The 24,279-nt window shown below is 35.1% G+C and overlaps 2 protein-coding genes across 10 annotated transcripts in view; one reads left to right on the top strand and one right to left on the bottom strand.

Moving 5' to 3' along the window:
* The window catches only part of PCMT1 (protein-L-isoaspartate (D-aspartate) O-methyltransferase), a 46,811-nt gene extending 23,393 nt beyond the window's left edge, over positions 1–23,418 (top strand). Inside the window, exons 4-10 of one of the 5 annotated variants that reach the window (XM_082405547.1) lie at positions 5,973–6,077; positions 7,916–8,036; positions 10,093–10,178; positions 14,459–14,628; positions 20,937–21,080; positions 22,022–22,102; positions 22,614–23,418. In XM_082405547.1, coding sequence (XP_082261673.1) covers positions 5,973–6,077; positions 7,916–8,036; positions 10,093–10,178; positions 14,459–14,628; positions 20,937–21,080; positions 22,022–22,049 — 654 coding nt within the window. In that variant the 3' untranslated portion in view covers positions 22,050–22,102; positions 22,614–23,418. Of the gene's footprint in view, positions 1–5,972; positions 6,078–7,915; positions 8,037–10,092; positions 10,179–14,458; positions 14,676–20,936; positions 21,163–22,021; positions 22,103–22,613 lie in introns of those variants that run through there. The other 4 variants (XM_082405548.1, XM_082405550.1, XM_082405549.1 and 1 more) reach the window with 4 other exon arrangements.
* The window catches only part of LRP11 (LDL receptor related protein 11), a 63,981-nt gene continuing 49,893 nt past the window's right edge, over positions 10,192–24,279 (bottom strand). For 3 of the 5 annotated variants that reach the window (XM_082405497.1, XM_082405501.1, XM_082405502.1), the window contains one exon: positions 16,892–18,567. In XM_082405497.1, the coding sequence (XP_082261623.1) occupies positions 18,509–18,567 (59 nt within the window). In that variant the 3' untranslated portion in view covers positions 16,892–18,508. Of the gene's footprint in view, positions 12,577–16,891; positions 18,568–24,279 lie in introns of those variants that run through there. The other 2 variants (XM_082405500.1, XM_082405504.1) reach the window with 2 other exon arrangements.

Below are 24,279 nucleotides of genomic sequence, written 5' to 3'. Positions count from 1 at the left end.
GGTATAAATAGTTGGTGACTGTATGAGGAGAAAAGGATGTTCATTGTATTTTCTGTGGGTTTGAAATTTCTCATAATTATAAAAATGAACTTTTAAAAAACTTAATTTTTAGATTTAGAGATGAGCCTGGATTATCCAGAAGAATATTAGCTGTAGTGATTAAAGCATGTAAAAAGCTAATAATTGTGATTGAAGGCCTTGACATTTTAAATCTGAATGGGACTTTAATAATAACTTAGCATACCCCTCTTTAAAAAAAACAAATCTTATGCAAATGTAGTACTGAAAAAACATTCCTGAGTTTCTTTTGGAATTAAGTTGGGACAGTACTGCCTATAGATTAGGGATTGGCACCTTAAAGAAGTCCCTTCTAGTCCTTTCATTTTTTGGACTCAGGAAAGCCCAGGTGTTACAGGAGTTATTTTGCTTCTTTGATTACTTCATACAAATATGATACTTGTTATTTTATTAATGGAAATTATTAAACTTTCAGGGGATACTGATCATTTTAAAAAATCCAATGAAAGCTTCTTCCTGAAAAAAGTTCACGAACTCTCTATTAGAGACTCCATTCTTCGGGCTAAGCCTCTTGTCTAAGAATAATAGCTTTGACTAAATAAAATGTCCCCAGTAGTTTCCTCAGTAAAAGTTAATCCAATGTGTCTCAATGAAACCTCATTAACTAACACTTTCTAGTTCCACTGGTTGATGTTCATAATGATGATTCAGAGATAGTATTCCACTGTATCATTTTGAAGCATCAAAGAAAGGTAAGGTTAGTCAGATATTTTTAAAATTTTTGAAACAATCTCAAACTTATGGGAAAGTTGCAAGGACACTGTCACGAACCTTTCTTTACTCCTTTTGAGAGTAAGTTGCTGAAATGATGCCCCATCACTCTTGAATACTTGAGGGTGTAGTGTATTTCCTACAATGGACATTCTGCTATACAACCAAAACATAACCATCAAAACCAGGACATGAACACTGACACATTACTACCATCTAATCTTCAGACTCCTTTTCAGTTTTTCCAGTTGTCCCTATGATGTCCTTGATAGCAGAAGGATCCAGTGCTGAACCACTGCTCTTTTAGTCTCCTTCCATCTGAACCAGATCCTCAGCCTTTCTTTGACTTTCATGGCCTTGACTCTTTTGAAGAAGTCAGGCCAGTTATTTTGTTGATGTCCTTCAGTTTGGGTTGTCTAGCGTTTCCTCATGATTCCATTCAGGTTATGCCTCTTTGGTGGGAAGATCACAGAAGTGATGCTGGGTTTTCATTACATGGTATCACAATACAATTTTGATTTGTCCCATTACTGATGTTGTTCACTTGATTAAAGGTGGTGTCTGCCAGCCTTCTCCACTGTAGAGTTACTGTTTTTGGCTTTTGTAATTAATAATTATTTTGTGAGGGGGTACTTTGAGATTCTGTGTCTGTTCCCTATTTATTTATTTATATCAGTATGCATGGTTTCCTGTCTTTTCCCTTTCCATATTTAACTTCTAACAGTGAAAAACATGGTTCCTTTTTCCTTGATATATTTATTTATTTGATCAATCCGACTGTATATAGCCAATTTCCCGCTGCTGTCACTTTCTCCCCCGACCCTTCTCATACCACCCCATCCTCCATCATTTATGTCTGACACCTGGCACTGGTCCACTGTGTTGTGCAGAAATCCTCCTCGTCTAGCTTGGACTCTGACTCCTGTTTGGATCTGCTTCCCTGTGTGAACACAGATGCCCTCCTCATCCTGCTTGGGCTCTGACACTTCTAACTGGACACTGCAGCTACTCTCTCTGCCACCTGGGTATGGGCAACTACCTTACTCAGCCCAACTTAATGGCTTTAGGATCGACTTGTTCAGAAAGGGAATAGAAGGGACAGGATACCAGGAGAAAAGGGAAAGGAAGGTAGTAACCAGAATTTTTTGATTAACCAAGTCATTTTGTTCTCTAACCAAGCAAAAGAGGGAAGCCACTGATTATTTGACAGTTATATGCAAGATTTCCTAAGAGAGAGTTTTTCCAAAAATACACTAAATGGAAGTAAAAGATCAACTAACTGTTAATTTTACCTTCACAAATGACTTTGAAGTATCTTAAAGAATAGCAGCATCAGGTCATTGAGCTGTAATGGTTGAATTTTCATTAATGTGAATATTATACCTTTTATTCATAAATCCTTTAGAATTTATAAAGTGCTTTCATACTTCATCACTTTTGTTCACAATGGTACTGCTATGGAGAAGGCAGAATAGGAACAACTTTTTTCTCTCTATTTTAATGATGTGGAAACTGAGGAACAATGAGCTAAAAATAATTTCCAAAGTCAAGGGGTAATAAATGCAGAACCAGTAGAATCCAGTACTTTGAACACTTAATCCAGGATTCTTTTTCATAGTACTAGTGGTTTCCACTCATTAGGCAAGAAGCTCTTTGCAAAAGAATCTATATGAAAAATTGAAAATTTTAGTTATTTCTCTGTTACCCTTTTCCCAAACACACCAACCACTGGTCTACATTTGTGTGTTACTCCTAAAGGGGTTCTGTGGAACCTTAATGACTTTCTGGAACATGGTCTGAAAATCCTCGGATTATATGAGGCTACATCTATTAATGGCCTTCTCCCCTTTTTACGTTAATTGTGGAAAAAGATAACCTTAACGTCTTTTCTTTTTAACTTTTTAATATGGAAAATTTTCAACACCACACATGCAAATAGAATAATATAATGAACGCTCAAGTAGCCATCACCCAACTTCAGTAATTACCAACAATTTGCTAATCTTGTCTTATATAATTGTTTCTCTTTTGCTGAAATATTTTAAAGCAATCCCAAACCTAATATTATTTTACCCCTAAATAGTATAAATCTGAAAGACTTAAAAGCACAACTACAATACCATATCATGACTAGCAATGTTCCTTAGTATTATCTTATATTTAGTCTGTGTTCAAACTTTGCCAGGTGTTTCAGAAAATTCTTTTACAGCTGATTTGTTTAAATCAGGATCCAAACAAGAGCCTTACATTGCACCTTTTTAGTCTTTTTTACTCTTTTTAGTCTCTTTTAATTTTAACAGTCCCCCTTTTTAAAATGCCATTTATTAATTGACAAAATTTGTTCATTTATCCTATAGAATTTCCCATATTCTGAACTTGGTTAAATGTTTCCTAGCGGTGTTTAACTTGTTCCTTATTTTTCTTTTCAAGAAAACTCCTTAATGATTCTTCTGTTCATCACATCAGGAGGTACATAAATGTCTGATTCTCCACTTTTAGTGATTGGAATAAATAGTATTTTCAAAAAATTTTTATTAAATTATAATATACACACAATAAAGTGCACGCATCTTAAGTGTACAGCTTGATGAATGTTTACGTGTGTATGTATATGTAACCACTACCCAGATCAAGATACAGAACATTTCCTGCACCCTAAGAGGCTCCCTCAGTCAGAAAGGCCTCTTTTCTTAGTCAGCCTCTATCCTCAAGGTAACCAGTATTCTAGCTTTTATCACCTAAGTTAGTTTTCCAGAATAGGGAGTTTCCATTCTATCCTCCATTTTGAATGTTAGCTGTTTCTGACGATTAAAAAAATTTTTTTTTTTAATTTTGGCATAATTTCAGACTTACAGAAATGTTCTAAGAATAGTACAAATGATTCCCGTATACTTTTTACCCATATTCCCCAAATGTTATCATTTTACTTCATTTGCTTTATCATTTATTCTTTCTCTCTCCTCCCTCTCTCCCTTCCCCCATATATATATATACATATATATATACGTATATATATATATATATATATATACGTATATATATACGTATATATATATATTTCCTTTTTCATGAACTCTTTAGGAGTAATTTGCAGGCAGAATGCTCTTTACCTTTAAAAATAGGACATTCACTTAAATAACCACAGTGCAGTTGTCCAAATCAGGAAATTAACATTGATTAAACACTTAGCCAATTTACAGACCTTAGATTTCATCAGTTGTTCTAATAATGTCTTTTATAGGAAAAGAAAGTTGCAGATCAGGAGTTTCATTCAACTGCCTTGTCTTTTTAATCTGGAACAATCCCTCAGTCTTTTCTTTTATGGTCTTGAAAATGTTTATGAATGTTATAGGCCAGTTATTTTATAGAATGCCTCTCAATTTAGGTTTGTCTAATGTTTCTCTTGATTAGATATGAGTTATGCATTTTTGCCTGGAATATCCCAGAAGTGATGTATTTTAGCAGATGTCATGTGATGTCAGAGTGTCCCATTATTGGTGATATTAACTCTAATCATCTGACTGAGGTCGTGTCAATCAGGTTTCTCCACCAAGAAACTTCTCAACTCCATTGTAAAGTTACTACTTTTCCCTTTTGTAATTAATAAGTGTCTGGGGCAAACACTTTGAGAGTATGTAAGTATCTTGTTACTCTTCAAATGATAATACACTAGTTTTAGCATCCATTTGTGATTTTTTGCCTCAATCAGTTATTACTGAAATGGTTGCCAAATGGCAGTTTTCTAAGTTCATCATTTCATCTATATTTAATAACAGTTGAGGGCTTCCCTGGGGGCGCAGTGGTTGAGAGTCTGCCTGCCAATGCAGGGGACACGGGTTCGAGCCCTGGTCTGGGAAGATCCCACATGCCGCGGAGCAACTGGGCCCGTGAGCCACAATTACTGAGCCTGCACGTCTGGAGCCTGTGCTCCGCAACAAGAGAGGCCGCGATAGTGAGAGGCCCGCGCACCGCGATGAAGAGTGGCCCCCGCTTGCCGCAACTAGAGAAAGCCCTCGCACAGAAACGAAGACCCAACACAGCCAAAAATAAATGAATTAATTAATTAAAAAAAAACAAAAAAAAACAAAAAAAAACCCCTAACTTAAAAAAAACAAAACAAAAACAGTTGAGAACAGTTTCTCCTTATTCTCCATTTATGTATGTATGGAAGGATGTATTTACTTACTGTCACTATGGATTCATGGATATGTATTTTTATCAACCAAGATCTGATAGTGAATGTGCTTATTGCTACTGGATCTGATGATTTTTAATAATGAATATACCAGGCATTTAAGGACAGCTTTTGAGATAACATTTATTAATTCTAACCTCATATTTTGGAAAAGCACTAAAATGTAAGTTTATAAAGAGGATGGAGTAGAGAAGGCTTTATTTCTTGGTTTGGTCCAAAGTATAACCAACATGATTTTATTTGATTTGTCGTTTATATATACTGTAAATATAAAAATATATATCGTTTGGCCCCCTTAATTCCACTTGTAGGAATTTGTCCTATAGATATACTTCATAAGATTATTAAAAAGGTTATTACATTATCTTACAGGTACACCTCTTAAGATTATTTTATCTCTTTTGTTATAGAAGATTGAAGCTAACTTAAATATCTCTCATCAGGTATATTTATTACTACAGTACATTCATACAAAAATATACTCTTCAGCCTTAAAAAAGAGTGAACACACTTTAAATAGTGATAAGGAAGCTCCTTCAAGGTATAATAAATTTATAAATGCATATGTATTTGCTTATATATGCATGAAGTGAATATGTTTGGAAGAAATCACTAGAAACTGGTAACATTGGTTGCCTTTAGGGAGTGAGACTGTTTGGAGATAGGGGTGAGATGCAGACTTTTCACTGTAAATCTTTTTGTAGCTTTTGACTTTGAATTAATTAAATTTAAAAAATTCGCACACTGGAGATCTAAAATTACTGAACACTTTATCTAAAACACAAGAATTTTAATCAAACAAGAATTTTCTTATATGTAATTCCTGTGTAGATATAAGTATATAATATGTTATGTTTTCATTGTTTTGGTAGATGACAATAGTAGAAAAATTGGTGACAAGCTAGCAACTTTATTTGTATGCCATGGTATATATACTTTATAGAGTCTTGAAAAAAAAATGAATACTTGCTTTGTTTTCTTTTGGCAGCATGCATATGCACTAGAACTTCTATTTGATCAATTGCATGAAGGAGCTAAAGCTCTTGATGTAGGATCTGGAAGTGGAATCCTTACTGCATGTTTTGCACGTATGGTAAGAGCTTTATTTACCATTCTGACCCCAACAGAAGCATATTATATGATTTGGCTGTGTATTGTTTTCACTAGCAGTTTTCGAAGGTTTTCTATGTTCCTTTTTAAATTCTATTAAGATAGCAGTTAGAATATGTATCACTTAGGATTTCTTTTTGTTGTTGTTGAAGTGACAGAACATTCAGTCAAAGTGGCAGAACTTGAAGGGAATTTATTTGGTTTATATAATGGAAAAGTCTAGAGGTATATCTGACTGACTTCTTGTATGGCTGGATTCAGAAGAAGATCAAATGTTGTTATGGACAATGGGTTTCTCTCTGGTTCTTGGTTTGACTTTGCTTTCCTCCACATGTTGGCTTCATTTTCAGATATGCTCTTCTCTGTGATCACAAAGTGGCAACCAGTAGCTCCCAAACTTCAGTCTTCCAAGTACTCTTCTGGCAGAACAAAATACAGCCTGATTTCCAAACACTCCTACAGGTTTATTGGGATTGAAGGAGAGCTTTTTTTCCATTAAGAAAAATGCTCTTATAAAAATGCGTTGTTTGTTATACTTCAGATTTTATCATCAGAGGCTTATCTGGTAAATGACTACCCAGGGTATAAGTCTGGAGGCCCACTCAGGCACCTTGAAGTCAAGGTTTATCTGTGTTCAGATAATCAAATCAGGTTGATTATGAAAAATCTTGTACCTGTAGGCCAGCTTGGAAGGGTATGGTTTAGTTAAGTTAGGATTTATGGATCCTTTAGGACTAGAATCCATTTAATTTGCTATGAATATGTAATTGGCAGACTACTGGAATGTAAGCTCCAGAGAGGTGGGAATTTTGTCTGATTTTTTTTCATTGATGTATCCTAAGCATCCAGAACAGTGCCAGGCACACAATAAGGATTCAGATATTTCTTTTCAGTTGTTTGACTTGTTTTGTACAAGTTAAACACTCACTAATGGGATGTAACCATATACTAGAAATGGTATTTAATTAATGACTTGTTCTCTATACTTGACATGTTTATGGTTTCAGAGGCATAATCATTTTTTAAAATATCATTAGATTTCTGAGTTATCTTTTTGAAAATGATACTAATCAGTGTTTTTCACACATTTACCATGTGTTAGTCTGTGTTCTCAATGCTTTTCCTGTATTCTCTTATTTACTCCTCACATGATTTATAAGGTATGTACCCCCTTCCTCCTCATTTTACAGTTGAGGAACCTGATTGATGGAATAACTTGTCAAGGTTATATAGTTGTAAGTAAGTGGTGAAACCTAGATGTGAACACAGGTGGTCTGACTTCAGAGTCTTTATTGTGTTAAATTTGTTTTACAATTAATATTTATACTTGGGGCCTTATGTATTTTTATATTTCCCACATGTGGCAGTAGAATCAGGTATAGAAATCCCTATAAAAAATTTTTTTATGTAACATTTTAATATTTAAAATCACACTTTTAAATGGAATTTAAATAAAAAATGGTTGCACTAATAAGTACCATTTAATATTGGTAGCTAAGTCCCACTTCAAGATCCTGGATTTAAAAATTAGAAATTGAAGAAAGCTATCATTTTTCTTAGTATTACAAGTTTTTGTAATTTATCCTAGCTTCTTAATTACTGAAATATCATTATTCATTTGAGGGTTATAGTTGAGAAAGTTGTATTTGCCAAATAATTTATAATAAACTGAGTGTTTAACAATCTAGTTGGAGGCTTAAGCTGTTTATTTGTCCTGATTTCTCATTGCAGAATATGACTTTGGATAAAGAAATACTTTAATGACGCTTTAGAAAAATAAACTTAGACCAGTGAACTACTGAATTATTCTTTCACTTCCAGGTTGGACCTAGTGGAAAAGTCATAGGAATTGACCACATTAAAGAGCTAGTAGACGACTCAGTAAATAATGTCAGAAAGGATGATCCAATGCTTTTGTCTTCAGGGAGAGTGCAACTGGTTGGTAAGTATCAGAAAACTTTTAAAATTTCCTCTCTGGAGAATTTTTATTTTCAGAAAAATCCCATGCAAGCTAAATAATACTCAGAGCTAATTATTGCATTTTTTTTAACATTCACTTTTAAGTACTAAGCAAGAAAAAGCAATTACTCTAAAATGTTACACTGGTTCTACCTTGACCATGGGTGACATGACTTAACTATTTCAGAAAATGCCATGTTGAGTTCTTTCTTCATTGCTTTTTAAGAAGTAGTATCAAAGTAACAAGTGTCGAATATAAAAAATTTAAACAGTGCAGAGATGTGTAAGATAAAAAAGCCCCTCTTTTTCCTCCTGAAGTTTTTTAGACATATAAATGTACATATGAATAAACTGCACACACACATGGTTTTTAAATTGACTCCTACTCTACATATTGTCCTTTAGGTTGCTTTTTTCCATTCAGCAGTATGCATGGACACATTTCCATGTGAGCACATTTTATATTGTGAAAAATAACAGACATCAAAATATGCATAAAACATAAATGTGAAGCTTAACAAACACCTGTTTAATCACCACACTGATCAAGAAATGGAACATTGGGCTTCCCTGGTGGCGCAGTGGTTAAGAACCCGCCTGCCAATGCAGGGGACACGGGTTCGAGCCCTGGTCTGGGAAGATCCCACATGCGGTGGAGCAACTGGGCCCATGAGCCACAACTACTGAGACTGCGCATCTGGAGCCTGTGCTCCACAACAAGAGAGGCCACGACAGTGAGAGGCCCGCGCACTGTGATGAAGAGTGGCCCCCGCTCGCTGCAACTAGAGAAAGCCCTAGCACGGAAACGAAGACCCAACACAGCCATAAATAAATAAATAAATTAAAAAAAAAAAAAAAAAAAGAAATGGAACATTATTAGTACCTGGAAAGTTCTCTGCTTGCTTTTTCCTCATCATGACTACCTCCCTTTTCCCTAGTCGTAACTAGTATTATTACTTTTATGCATTTACTACCTAATTGCATTTCCATAAGTGATGTTTAATTTAATCTTGAACTTCAGCTAAATGGAACCATACAGTATATATTCTATGATGAATGACTTCTTTTATTCATTATTATGTCTGTAAGATTCATCCTTCTTTTTGCATATAGTTCATTTTTATTGCTGTATAGCATTCTATTGTAGGAACATTACCAGAATTTGTTTATTAATGCTACTGTAGATGGATATTTTGGGTTGTTTCTGATTTGGAGATATATTCACAATGTACGTAAGTCCAGATGCTTACATACACTCATCATACAAGCACTCATTTCTGTAGGTGTGTTGTTACAGTTCATAGAGTGACCAAAGATACTGCAAAAACTGTTTTTTGAAGTGACTGAACCAACTTACATTCCCAACAGTAATGTATCAGGGTTCCTATTGCTTCACATCTCTACCAGTACTTGGTATTATTAGATTTTTCTTTTTGCCCACTTAATGTATGGCAGTATCTCTGTGATTTTAATTTTGTATTTTCCTATTAATCAGTGAGGTTGAACACTATTTCATATGTTTGGCCATTTGGATTTCCTCTTTTGTGAAATGCCTATTCAGATATTGAGTTACGTATATTTTTCTTTGATTTGTAGGACTTCTATAGACTAGCCCTGTGTCTATTTATACATATTATCAATCTCTTCTCCCACTCTGTGAACTGCCTTTTCACTCTCATACTGTACTTTTTTGATAAATAGAAATTCTTAATTTTAATGTAGTCAGACTTACCAATTTTTTTCTGGTGCTTTTTGTATCCTGTTTAAGGTACTCTGAAATCATGAAGATATGTCCTTATATTAGTTCTCAGAAGCACTATCATTTTAACTTTTCACATTTAGACCTTTGACCTTTGTGACGTTCATTTTTGTGTATGTGTGAGGTAGGGGTCCAAGTATCTATTTTTTCTTTGAATATCCAGTTGTCCCAGCATCATTTATCTAAAAATCTATCCTTTCCCTGCTTTAAATCTCCTATAATTCTTCACACTGGGTAGTTCTGTCTGAACAGATTTTTAAAGCATTTTTTTTTCTTTCAGTGGGGGATGGAAGAATGGGATATGCCGAAGAAGCCCCTTATGATGGTATTCATGTAGGAGCTGCAGCCCCAGTTGTGCCTCAGGCAGTGAGTTGGGTTTTTTCTGTGTTTGTATGCTTTATTCAACTAAAGCTCTTAAAAATTTATAGGAAATGACTTCTATTGATGTTCGAAATATCATCTATGTTACGTTGTGCTTTTTTTTTCTTTTTGGTTGACAGTTATGCTCAACTTTTTAAAAATTGAAACGGTGTGCATTTTAGTTGCAGTTAGTAGGCAGTTTTTTTTCATATGCAGACAGTTGTATAAATGACATGAAAATTGCTAAGCCCCAGCTCATGGCTGTCTTATATAAAGCACTATTTGATTCGGCTAAGAACTAGTACACCAATAGAATTGGGACAGTCCCTCTGGAGTTCATGATCTGATAATCACTTGGTGTATTGTTAAATACCAGAATGTGCAAGACTATGTTAGGTGCATGGGTAAGACCAGCAAGTATTTGTCATACATTTATCCTCACAAACCTTATGTTCTAGAAAAGCTGTGTCATACATGTATCAGCATATGATAGACATTGAAGGGAAAAGAAAACATGTACTGTAGGAGTTCAAGGGGGGGAGAGTATGTTGCATAGAATAGTCAAGGAGACTTCTTACAGGAATGGAATTTGGACTGAATCTTAAAGACTAGTAGGGTTTGCATAGTTGCAGTGAGAGGGAAGGATATTCCAGTAGTATATATTACGTAGTCAAGGAAATATTTAAGTACAAAATTGAGTTTTCGTTTTAGTAAGACTCTGATAAACTTATGTCAGCCCAAATATTCCTTGGCTTAGGTTTCTATTACATGTGATTTTTTCATAGTTCTTGACTAGATGGCAAGGGGCTAAAAGTGACACTGTCTCTTCCGCCCAGTCTCATCTACTCCCCAACCTGCAAGTGGTTTTTTTTGTGTGTTTACACAGTTATGAGAAGCTGAAAGTTAGGGGATTTGTTCTGGTCACTGACTTGTTATTCATTGGCTGAATGACCTTAGGAAAATCAACTGTTTTCTCTGACCCTGTTATCTGTTTGAAAAAAAGACCAAAGCAGTGGTTTTAACATATTTTAATTGAAGTATTAACATGATGTAGAAAGGTGTACAAGTCATAAGTGAATAACGTAATGAATTTTCATATATGAACACATGATCAGTAGATTTTTTAACTTTTTAAACTTTTTTTTTTTTTTTTTTTTTTTTTTAATATTGGCAGCCTAGTAGGAACAACTGAAATCTGAAACAGAACTGTGTTTAAATGAAAGGTCTTGGGTACAGGGCTCATCTTCCCCACTAAGACCGTAAGATGATCTCGAAGGGTATTTCTGGCTTTAGCTCAGAATGAATTTGAACATTTGTAGTAGCACTTGGAAGTATTGTTGGGTGGGGAGGCTCTTTACATCTGATTAAATTTGAAGATAGGCATGCTGAAGGGGCTTTCCAGTTTTAAGAGAATAAAGATGTTTATGCCTCCTTTGGATATCACCCCAAAACAACTAGAAAAACAAGAAACGGAAACACGAACTCCATATTCAGTTGTCTAGGAGATTATACCTTCAATCCTGAACTCTACAGTGTGTGAAGACAGAAAGCAGTTAGAGTAATAACTGACCTGGAAGGGTAAAGGAAGTTGAACCAAAGAGACTGCAGAGAGGGGTATCAATGCAGAAGCAGTTTGCTCTGCAGAACTCAGAAAAAGCTTAGAAATTGGAGGCATCAGGACCTTGGAAACCAGAGATGACGCTTTGGCCTGAAAAGAGGGGCTGCTACTTGAAATTCTTTATGAGGAACAGTTAGCCCTAAGCCCTAAGAAAATTTCTGAGAACTGAAAGACATGATTCTATAGTTTGAAAAGATCTATTGAGTGCCTAGTACCATGAATTAAAAAAAAAAAAAAAAGCCACAATATCACCATGAAATTTCAGAATGTTATAGCTAAAGAGAATATTCCAAAAGTTTCCAGAAAAACAAAATAGATAATCCGTTTAAGGGTCAGTAATCAGAAAGGCATCAGACTATAGAAAAGCAACATTAGAATGAAAAAGTCAGAGGCAAACCATCACAATTCTGAATTGAAAATGATTTCCAATCTTGAATTCTATACCCACACATATCACTAAATACATAGAATAAAGATAATTTTAGATTTGCCCATCTCAATCTCTGTCTTTAAAAATATTCCACATACTGTTTCACAGAATACTTCTGGAGGAATTGCTTTAATTATATCATTAAAAAATGAGGGAGTAGAGAGACATAGGAAAAACCGAAAAGAAGCAGCCATGGTATCTAGGAAAGTAGGACATCTTGTTCAAGAGAGAGGTGGTAAGAGTTCCCAGGATTCCAGGATTATTGCAAAGGAAGTCCCAGTATGAACGCTATGCAGCAGGCCTGGAGAATAACCCGTCCAGATTTAGAGCAGAGGAGGAAGGTACTAGAAGGGAGCCTACCAAAAAAGAAAAAAGAGCAGTTAAAAAAAAAAAAAAGGAAGGCAGGCACTAATTAGATAGATTTGACTGTGTGAAAATTTCATTAAGAAGCTGGGAGGGTACCAAGATTTAGAAACAGTTGCAAAGAAAATTAAGTGAATGAAAAAAGAAAAACCTTCAGTTTTTAACTGCAGGGAAAACAGCTATTATATAAGAAAGGAAACAATCATTGGGTACCTCTTGGCTCAGCTGCAAATTACATTTACACAGTCATAACTGAAAATGGTTTTAATAAAAAATTATGATATTGGTTGGATTGGGGGAAAGGAGCAGAATACAGTTGGCCCTCTGTATCTGAGGGTTCCACATTCAAGGATTCAACGAATCATGGATCGAAATACTCAGAAAAAAAAATTTCAGAAAGTTCCAAAAAGCAAAACTTGAATTTGTCACACCTGGTATTTACATGGTATTAGCATTGTATTAGGTATAATGAGTAATCTAGAGATGATTTAAAGTATATGGGATATATAGGTTATATGCAAATATTATACCATTTTATATAAGGAACTTGAGTGTCTGCGGATTTTGGTATCAGAAGTAAGGTCCTGGAACCAATCCCCCTTGGATACTGAGGGACAGCTGTTTATGTATGAGAGCTTAGTCCTCATCTAGCATATGATTTGAAATAAAAAAGGAAATATTATACAGCATGGTGACCAAAGTTACTAATACTATACCATATAATTGAAAGTTGCTAAGAGAGTAAACCTTAAAAGTTCTCATCAAGAAAAAAAAAATTTTTTTTTGGAAAAAATACCAAGAAAAAAAATTGTAACTATGTGTGATAATGGATGTTAATTAAACTTATTGTGGTGATCATTTCACATTATATACATATATCAGATCTTTATGTTGTACACCTAAAATTAATACAATATTTTTATGCCAATTATATTTCAGTTAAAAAAAATAAAAGACATGCTTTAGAAGTAAGCACTACAAAAGAAGACAGCTAAAAGGATTTAAAATGAGTGGATTTAGGGAGCAAGATTGGAGTAGGGGGAAGAAGTCTGCTATTTTTTCATTAAAAACCTTGACATTTAGAAAAATTAAAAGGGAAAAAATAAGGTAGACTTGCTGACAACAAAAATTTTAATTAAAGACACCCTTCCCTGGGATAATACTATCCAAAGTAAGGTTTCTTCCTTACTGTTTTTGATCAGTGGTCACCTGTCAGGCTACATTCAAATTGTGACATGCGACTTAAAAATTTTCTGACTAGAGGGGCTTTCACTGAGTAGTCTTGGTTCTTCATTGACAGGGCGTCCTCGTTCTAATGCTGCAGAGACTCCAGCCCTACCTTCCTTCGTCATGTCATGGTGCCAGTAATCCTAAGTTCAGTCATAAAACCAAGGTTCCCTTATTTTTGGTTCAGTGATGCCTTAAATTCTTAGATAGGATAGGGATTCCTTGCTGATTTTCTACACTTCCCCTCCTCCCCTCCAAACTATAAAGATTCAAAATAGGCATACAGGAATTGAAATTCCTGTCTTGCCTTTGACCTTCCCAAGAGGATAGTCCTACATTATGTGGTTCAACTCAAACATTTTGAGCACTGCAGTTGTACCAGGTACTGTGTTAGATGCTAAGGGCACAAAGATGAATAAGACACAGTCCCTGTCGTCAGAGCATTTGTACTGTAGTAGGGAAGGTCAGTAGGTAAATGAGTGAGTGGGTAATTGAGTAACAGGTTTAACAGTGGAAGTCTGTATGTACTAAATAAAGTACATTTCTGCTTTCTGCCCATGGACACTGAAAGTTGTGTATAGTGATATAAAATGACTATTAACATAAAATCTATAGCTTGGTGTGTATGTGCTTTTCTTTTTCTTTTAGCTAATAGACCAGTTAAAGCCTGGTGGAAGATTGATATTGCCAGTTGGTCCTGCAGGTGGAAACCAGATGTTGGAGCAGTATGACAAGCTACAAGATGGCAGTGTCAAAATGAAACCTCTGATGGGAGTGATATACGTGCCTTTAACAGATAAAGAAAAGCAGTGGTCCAGGTGGAAGTGATTTTATCTTCTGCTCTTTCTTCTTCCACACATGCAAGGTGAAAGGGTGTGGATTTTAAGAGATTAGACTACAAGAGCCGCTTTTTTGGTTGTCACCTTTCTGCTGCTCCATTTTAACATCAGAAATTCACTACATTAAAAACGTAGAAAAATTTTGCATGGTCTGTCCTTCTTTTGATTTAACTCATCTTTGGGAAAGGGGGGTGAGACTTGGTTGGCACAAAGGTGTTTTTCTTTTTAAAGAGGCTTTCAGCCACACTTTCTAAAATTATTTTAGTATCAGCCACCCTGTTTCTATATTTGCAACTCGTTTTTATAGCTGCTGTACGGTCATGGAAACAAAGGCTGTCATCTGAAGAGAAGGGGTCATCATTTCCTGCCCCAGTTCATCTCTATTATACCATTGTTGTAAAGAGAAAGAAGGGAAAAGATACTCTTGTCCCAGTTTTCAAAGGTGTCAGAATCCCAGAGAGGACATTCTCCCTCTCAGCTTGATTTCTCTCTTTCAATCAGGTTCATAGACGTCTGACAACCTGTGCCTGTTTTACATTCCACTCTTGTTTCAGAACCACTATAAGGAAGAAACTCACCATTTTATAGAACAGGCTGGCCAATTTTTAATCTACTCTAAGTTCCCGGAGAGGGGAGGGGATTCTGTACGTGAGTGCCCAGGTCTCACACACCTTCCCAAAGGGCCAGCAGCATGCAGCCTAATCTTCAGTACCGCATGGCTCGTTTTAACGCCCACTTTTGTCTCTATGTCTCAACATAATCTGGGTTTTTCGTTTGAAGCCAAGATTTCTCTTTTTCCTCTCTTCCTTCTTTCCCTTCCCACTCTCTTCAGTGGGAGGGAGTGAGATCAGTAAGTAAGAGTGACATTAGCCAAGACTACTTGAAATTAAATGCCAAAATAAGAAAGGCCTTACTGCTTCCTTGTTTTAGAATCTACTTTTATTTGACAGAGGTACTTATTTTAAGATGATTTCTTAATAAGTAAACTGGTGATTATAGGTTTAATAGACCTCTCAGTTTTGTTTTCTGGAAAGAGGAAAGGCACCTTTTGAATGAATGGTAATGGCAAAAATGGTAATGAATCTAACTCAGTTTGTTCAAAACTGAGTTTTACTTTTGATTAATTTTGATTGCCCATTTCTGGGATACCTTACTAGGAATTGCATTTTAGTTCTTCACCTAATGTAGTTATAGCTATTTTCTTTGAATTCTAACTGGAGCACTGCCACTTCTTTAAAAAAAAAAGTTTTAAAAAGCTATCAGTCTTGTCAATTAGAATCAGATATAGTTACGAAGTTCATTTTGCTTCTAGTGTGGTTATATAACTACATAATTGTATGATTGCTGCTGTATAAAAGGGGCAAACATATCACTGAAATTACTGAAATTTGGTATCAAGTAAGAGTTCAGATTTTCATTAATAAGTTTAAAATTTCTCCTTTTATACACATTATTAGTACCATAATTTAATGATGAAGGAATTACAAAAAGGATTTTTGTTTTTATAACCAGAGGTGGATTTAGCTTGAAGCTAATGAAACTTAAGCTTCAGGGCCCTCAACTTGCTTTGGGTCCTTCATGGCCTTATACCAAATTTTATATGCATAGTCTTATTTTTAGTCTACCTTTTTTTTTCCTTCATAAAGAGGTTCCCCCCTTACCCAATTATATAAGCTTCAGGCTTCCACACACCTGTATTTTACCCTTGATAAGACTAAACTATTTGTATTAAATTTAGAATAATTTTTAAATCTATGGACAATTGTTCAATCATTTACCAAATATTTAAATATATATATACACTTGGTTTTCTTTTTGGCCTTCAACTTTTTAAAACATTGAGCAATTTTACATGTATGCATCATTGGAAAGTTTTCTCTAGTTGTACTAGGAGGACTTTCTAATTTTTTCTATTGCAAATTTTCTGTTTGTTCAAACACGTTTTCCGATATCCAAAGATGTAGTTCTAATTACAGAGATAATCAGTTACTTAGTTGTAAATCATGAAGTTTAAAGAATATGAAGGTAAAACAAAATCTGGAAACGAAATTGGAAAAAAACAACTGCCACATTAAAAAATTAATTTGTACTGAAAGAAATTACTAGAAAATAGGATGTTTGCAAGGGTAAAACATCAACGGTTAACTTAAAATCTTAAGAGACCATTAATCTGCTATTTCTGTTTGTGTTCATAAACTATCAATCAGGGTCACAGGCAGGAAACAGAAAGTGTGCTCAGCTAGGATGTTGAAGTGATTTTAATGAAGGGACTATTCAAAGAAATATGGGAAAGGTTATGGGAACCAGTAAAGAATGTGACATACCCAGGGACCAGGGGTTCCCAGGGTGATAGTAGGAAGCTATTACCACTCTAGACCTAAAGGTAAGGAAACAATTTTACTGGAACCCACTGAGAGCAGGGACAGCAGAAGCGGGGGTGGGGTGTGGTCACTGACAGGAGCTGTAGCAATAGAGGGAAGCAGCTACTCCCACATCTATGAATCACCTCAATTTTCTCTCCTCCCGCCCTCTTCTCTCTGCCAGGGCATCGTATGGGGCAGACTTAACTGGAAGTCAGAGAGGAAGAGGCCCTGTGCCAGATGTAGTCTGAAGTCAGCTCTCACCACCTCTTTCCTTCCCCTTTCCTCCCATGCAGCAAATACCTCTGCTTCTTTTTATTTTTTTTAAATTAACTAATTAGTTAATTTATTTTTGGCTGCGTTGGGTCTTCGTTGCTGCGTGCTGGCTTTCTCCAGTTGCGGTGAGCAGGGGCTACTCTTCATTGCGGTGCGTGAGCTTCTCATTGTGGTGGCTTCTCTTGTTGCAGTGCACTGGCTCTAGGCACGAGGGCTTCAGTAGTTGGGGCACGTGGGCTCAGTAGTTGTGGCTCGTGGGCTCTAGAGCGCAGGATCAGTAGTTGTGGCGCACGGGCTTAGTTGTTCTGCGGCATGTGGGATCTTCCCGGACCAGGGATCAAACCTGTGTCCCCTGCATTGGCAGGCGGATTCTTAACCACTGCACCACCAGGGAAGTCCCCCTCTGCTTCTTTTTAAATTTAGGTGTGGAATAGATTTGAGAGGACATCTAGTTTTTGTGTGCCCTATTTCTATCCCCGTCAGGCTAATCTATGCTTAAACTGTTCTAGACAGGAAAAAAAAGAAAAAAGCCTTTGTTTTAAATTGCCTTTGGAAAAGCAATATCTAATACTTTTCTTTGGCAATTTGTTCTGTTGTTAAGTTTGTTAAATATTTTTCAGTGTGAGGACCTTCTTAATACATCATTGATTCAACAAGTGTGTGCGTGCCCACTATGTAGGCACTGCTTTAGGGCCAGGAATATACAGCTGTGAATTTGAAACTGACCATTCTCATGGAACTAACAGTCAAGTAGAGGATCCAAAAAAAATCCAAAGACAAGACAAATAGGCAATTAGAGTGTGGTGTGTTGACTCTGCCTTGAGGGTGGTAGGGAGTGACTGTTTAAGCCAGGCAGTGAAGCAATCAGAATTCCATTTCAGAAAGATAATTCTGGCAGTGGGGTAGAGAGTAGATTGGAAAGGGACAAAACTAGGGTCAGAAGTAGGAGGTACCCGTAGCAAGTCAGGGGTACAGTGATGGTGGCCTGAATTAAGGCAGTGGTGGTAAGGATAGAATGTGGTTAAAAAGCGTTGCTTACATTTTCTCAGCTCACATGAGAATTATGTAAAAAGCTCCCTAGTCAGTTTCTTGCCAGGCTAGATGATTTCTGTTCTTTCAAATTTTCTTCAGGATTAATTCAAGAACTCATCCTAGTGCTTTCTTACAAACATTCTCTTGTTTCTCACCAGCTTTCCATCCTTCTCTAACTGAGGCATCCAGAGCTAGTTGGAGTGCTCTGTGAGAGTGAGATCCAATCTTTTCTTGGAAGGTGTGATAGAAACTAGATGGAAAAAAAAAGAGAACTTAGTGGGCATGCTGAATTCTAGTGCCAAATAAAGCCCAAAACTTGAATGTAGACTTTTGTCCCTTTATACTTGGAAAAATGTTCCTTGTGATTTTGGTGGATTAATAAAAGGGGAGAGAATGTCAGAGAGATAGGCTATAGACTTAGAATCTGTGGTATTATGTTCAAGACTATGGATATGTAATAGTTGTATTAGTTGCTTTGTAAACTTAATGAGTTTTTAATTTGTATTTTATTTTATACAAGTATATTTATTTTATATATCTAGAAATCAACATTTTGTTAATCTTCTGGTAAGTTTTATTTTATTTTTGTTTTTAATAGCCACAAGAGTCAGAGGAATAAGTCCATCTCTGGTTTGTGAAACTGAGGAATGTTTCAGGGTTCTCATTCCATAAGTACTTTGTCTATCGATGTCTTCTTAAAGTGCCATGTACACATGAAAAAAATGTTATGAATTGACTGGCATTTCTAGGATTGACAGTTTAGGTCCTAGGATATCCAGCTGATCCTGTGTTCCATATTGTTCTATACTGTCCCTTTTTAATTTCTTTACATATGTTATAGCATTATGATATATTTTGCATCCTTAAAGGCAGGAATATATTCTGTTGCTTTTGGAATTCTTTTTATGTCTCTCATAATGCTTTGTACAAAGTTAATTGTACAAAGCTTTTATTACCTCAGGAAGCCCATTAATTAGAAAATGTTCATGGATTTTGATTGTTACTTCCTGGTAGTACATATTTTCAGTTGTTCTTGATAAAGAATATATAATACTAAATGTTAGTAACTTAGAGTTATTAACCTAATAATTAAATTATATATAATTACTTATTATACAATAAAGTAACAAATATATACAGTTATTAATCTAATGAAATATTAGCACATATATACAATTTTAAAGAGCCTTTTTAGAAATTTAGGATGTACTATTTTTTACTGTAAATGATCTATGCATGTAAGTCAGATAAAGAAAAATATGGTTATGTAGAATTTTAAATATTAGGAAAAATTAATAAGGTTAATGGATTTTGGAGTCTTAGGATGTGACAAGGTTATACTTGCCATGGCAGCAAATTTTTGGTTTTCCTTGGCACCCTAAATGTTACAAACTCAGGTCTGTAAACTTGATTTCTTTTCCTTTTTTTTGGAGGGGTGTGCTATAAATAGCCTTCTATTTGTTTTCAGCAATACTGTTCCTGACTACCAAAGTAATGTATATGCATTGTAAAAATAGGAAAAAAATACAAAGAATAAAAGTCACCCATAATCCCAGAATCTAGAGGTAACCTCTTATTAACATTTTGTAGATTTTTTCTTCTTTTATCCATAGATCTGTATAAATCTCTTTTGTAATCCTGAGATCATATGGTAGCATTATTTTGTAATCTCTTTTTGTTTAATAAAATGTCATCAACATTGTCCCACATCATTAAACATTTTTTAACAATATGATCTTTTCCAGTTATATTGAGATATAATTGACATATAGCATTGTATTAGTTTTAGGTGTACAACATAGTGATTTGATAGATGTATATATTGCAAAATGATCACCACAGTAAGTTTAGATCTTACATCCAAGTCTTGAATCCATTTTAATTTTTTTGTGTGTGGTGTAAGATAGGGGTCCAGTTTCATTCTTTTTCATGTGGCTGTCCAGTTTTCCCAACACCATTTATTGAAGAGACTGTTTCTCCATTGTATAGTCTTGGCTCCTTAATTAATGGACCATATATGCATGGGTTTATTTGTTTGTTCCATTGGTCTCTGTGTCTGTTTTTATGCCAAATACCATACTGTTTTGATTACCATAGCTTTGTAATATAGTTGGAAATCAGGAAGTGTGATGCCTCCAGTCTTGTTGTTCTTTCTAAAGATTGCTTTGGCTATTTGGAGTCTCTTGTGGTTCTATACAAGTTTTAGGATTGTTCTATTTCTGTGAAAAATGTCATTGGAATTTTGATAGGGATTATATTGAATCAGTAGATTGCTTTCGGTGGTATGGATATTTTAACGACATTAATTCTTCCAATCCATGAGTACGGAATATATTTACACTTATTTGTATCATCTTCAGTGTCTTTCATTAACTTTCTATAGTTTTCAGTGTACAACTCTTTCACCTCTTTGGTTAAATTTATTTCTAGATATTTTATTCTTTTTGATATAATTGTAAATAAGATTGTTTTCTTAAGTTTTCTTTTGATAGTTTATTATTAGTATATAGAAACAGCTAATTTTAGTTAGTTGTCGTCTGCAAAGAGAGGCAGTTTTACCTCTTTCTTTCCGATTTTGATGCCTTTTATTTCTTTTTCTTGCCTAATTGCTCTGGCTAGGATTTCCAGTACTATGTTGAATAAAAGTGGCGAGAGTGGGCATCCTTGTCTTGTTCCTGATTTTAGAGGAAAAGCTCTCAGCTTTTCACCGTTGAATATGATGTTAGCTGTGAGCTTGTCATATGTGGCCTTTATTATGTTGAGGTATGTTCCCTCTATACCCAGGTTGTTGAGAGTTTTTATCCTTTTCCCTTTTCAAAAAAATTTTTAAATGGAGAGGATATGTACTGTATTGCTGGGCAATAAGGATATTTATTGACAAAATCCTTAATGCCTTGCAACAGGTAAATAAAATGTAAAATTATTAAAAAAACAACAATAGTATCTTTAATCCATATTTTAAAAAGCACAAGAGAATTTAATTTATGAATAGAGCACTTTGCAAGTGAACTCTTTGAAGATTAAGTACTTTAATGCTTGCATGAATTTAAGTAAAAGCTGTTTTGTGAGAATTACAGTACTTAAATTATTTGGAAGACTATATTAAGAGGAACAAGAACTGATAACTTATCATTTAACAGATAATCCAGTGCTGTATGACAAACACAGCTTATGGGAGAAGTCATTTTAAAAATATTTTCTTGCACAATTCATAAATTCATATTTTATAAAAAATACTGTACTGGCCAATAATCCCTTAATTCACCTACCTGGGAAATTTTAGCTCTTTATTTACCTTCCCTTCAAATTTATTTTAACAGCTTTTAAAAAACTTAAAAAATTTTATTATAGACAAGTTGCAAGAATAGTACAAAGAGCTCCTGAATCTCTTCATCCAGAGTTATCGATTATTAACATTTTTCCACATTCCTTTTCACTCCCTCTTTATATATATACATACATGTAACATTTTTTCCTAAGTCATTTGAGATTTAGTTGCAAACATCATACTTCTTTACCCCTAAAGTACTTGAATCTTTAACAATGTTTTTTTTTTTAACTCAGATTACCCTCAAATAAGAAGCTTTTAGGCTTTTCTGGTAGCTTTATTTTTTCACTTTTAACAGCTTTATTGAGGTATAATTTATATACCATACAATTTATTTTAGACTGCATTTTTATTCCTTCCTTCCTCTCACTGGCAGTTGCTGGTACAGTGCTGCACCTGGCTGAGCGAATGGTTTCTTTTGGAGCTGATAAAGCTGCCTTATGAAATCAGCTGACAGGTATATTATACCTACAGATGATGCGTTTTCTCACAAAGAGTTTGGGTTGAGATTGACCCACTCGACAATTGCTAACAGATACCCTAAACAAAAGACTAAATTTTTGTCCAATTTTGTGAATGTAGCTGTAAAGAATTATCTGAACTCTAAATACTCATTATTATTTTACAATAAATAGTATTAGCAAGATCCTGGATCTAAAAGTTATCATTTCTCTGAATATTTGGTCTTGAAGGAAGAAAGTTACTTTTGAATTAAAAAATAAAGAATTCAGGTCCTTTAGTTTTCATTCTTCGTTCTGGAGTAGCACGAAGGATGTCTGAAATGGCTGATTTCCATTTTTGCTTTGACTTGGATCATTTGCTCAGTTTTGTTTTTGTTTTTGTTTTTAATAATGCTTGGGGATCAGTGTATTCTTACTGATTTATTAGTTGTATCTAAATTATTAGAAAGCCAAGTTTTGTAATATGTAACTCCTACTTATATATTTCTCTCCTTTTCTCCCCCCCAGGGACGAACTGTAAAAGCAACATCAACTTGACCAGTATATAATATTACAGTGGATTGCTCATCTCAGTCCTCAAAGCTTTTGAAAATCAACAGCATCACAGCTTGTTTTGGACTTTCTTACACTATTTTCAGCATGAAAATGTGTGGTTTTGCGGGGTTTCTAATTCTTCAAAGAGGCACAGAAGCCAAATTGGTAGAAGAAAGATGCAAATATAAATTTGTGTATTATTACTTTAACATGCCCACGTTTTACTTTAAATGTTAAAAGAAAGGGTTCTGCAAAATGGAAAACATAGTTTGTGAATTGATTTTTGAGGAGTGGTTTTTCTTTTCTTAGACACTTAATTCTGTTCAGATGTTAATTTATCAGATTGCTTTTGTGCATCAGGTAACACCACCATTCATAAGTTAAGATTCTTGGTTTTTGGGTGTATGTTAGATGCTACTAAGAAAATAGAGATGAGCTTCCTTTTTAAAGCTTTTGATGTGGTGTCATAGAATAGCATGTTGTAGATACAATCGGCTGCTTTGTTACCTTAAAACTAAGCATTTGTAAATATTAAAACTTAAGAAGATGACAGGTGATGTCCCTTAAAACACTCAGCTGTTCAGATTGGACATAACTGACATAGTTCTTCCTTTCTCTCTTTAAAAATTCTAGGAGACTTGTAGCTCAGTATTGTTTTCCTGTTTCTGATTTGCTGCTCATAATGTACATGGATTTAACATGCTGTGTAAGCTGCGTCCTAGTCACTGAACAGTTGATGCAGTGCTGCTTTGCCAAATAAAGTTAAAAGTGAAAGGCATTGGCGGTGTTTGAACATAGAAGAATCGCGTGTCCACCAGGTGTACAATGCCAAGATCACAGAGAAAAGGTGGTTTCTCTGATGCTCCATTTTGTGAAATCTGAGCAGGTTAAGAGCATTAATCTAACTGTACATTTGTGCAATGTGACTGCGTTTCTCAAGGACAAGAGCGACACCTCATTTACTATTGTTCTTTGCTTAACACAGGGCCTCTTGTAGATGTACAATAAGTGCTGAATGAATGAAAGAATGAATGAATGCACTGACTTAATGTCAAGAAAGAACAGGGTTGAGGATAAATTTACCAAAACCCATCCATTACCTATAAGTAGATTTATTAATATAACGACTGTAAAATGAGTTTCTAAGAAGGCAGTAACACGTTGGGATCTTGCTTAAATGTTGTGATTTTATACCTTTATATTAGGATCTTAGTTTTTCTAAGGGTTCTAGAACTTGAAGAGATATAAGCTCTAGAGCTAGCAGAACTAGCACTCCCAGCAAAGCCCTTCCCTCTGCTGTGTGCAAGTGTGTATGATTCTGGCAAATAGATCCTTAGTGAGGGGATGAGGCACCTCTCCCCACATCTTAAGTTAAAGTCTTAAATATTACTTCTTTGAAAATGGCTTTTAAAAAATTATGCATGCATGTTTTTACCAGTGTCTCTTCTTGGGCAGGGTCTTAGGTACAGGAAACTTGCATTAGTTGGTGGCCAAAACTTGTGAATTCGTTGCTGGCTTCAGTTTGCTGTTGTTATTGTTGCTTCTGGACTCAGGCCATGAACCCTTTTGATGCAGGACTCTGTCATTTGCGGGCGGTAGTTTCAAACATCAAGAATTCTTTAGGACTTTAAATTAATTC

Source organism: Balaenoptera borealis, assembly GCF_965194805.1.
Source record: "Balaenoptera borealis genome assembly, chromosome: 9".
NCBI classification, from domain to species: domain Eukaryota; kingdom Metazoa; phylum Chordata; class Mammalia; order Artiodactyla; family Balaenopteridae; genus Balaenoptera; species Balaenoptera borealis.
This window is presented reverse-complemented; position numbering and strand designations above follow the sequence as displayed.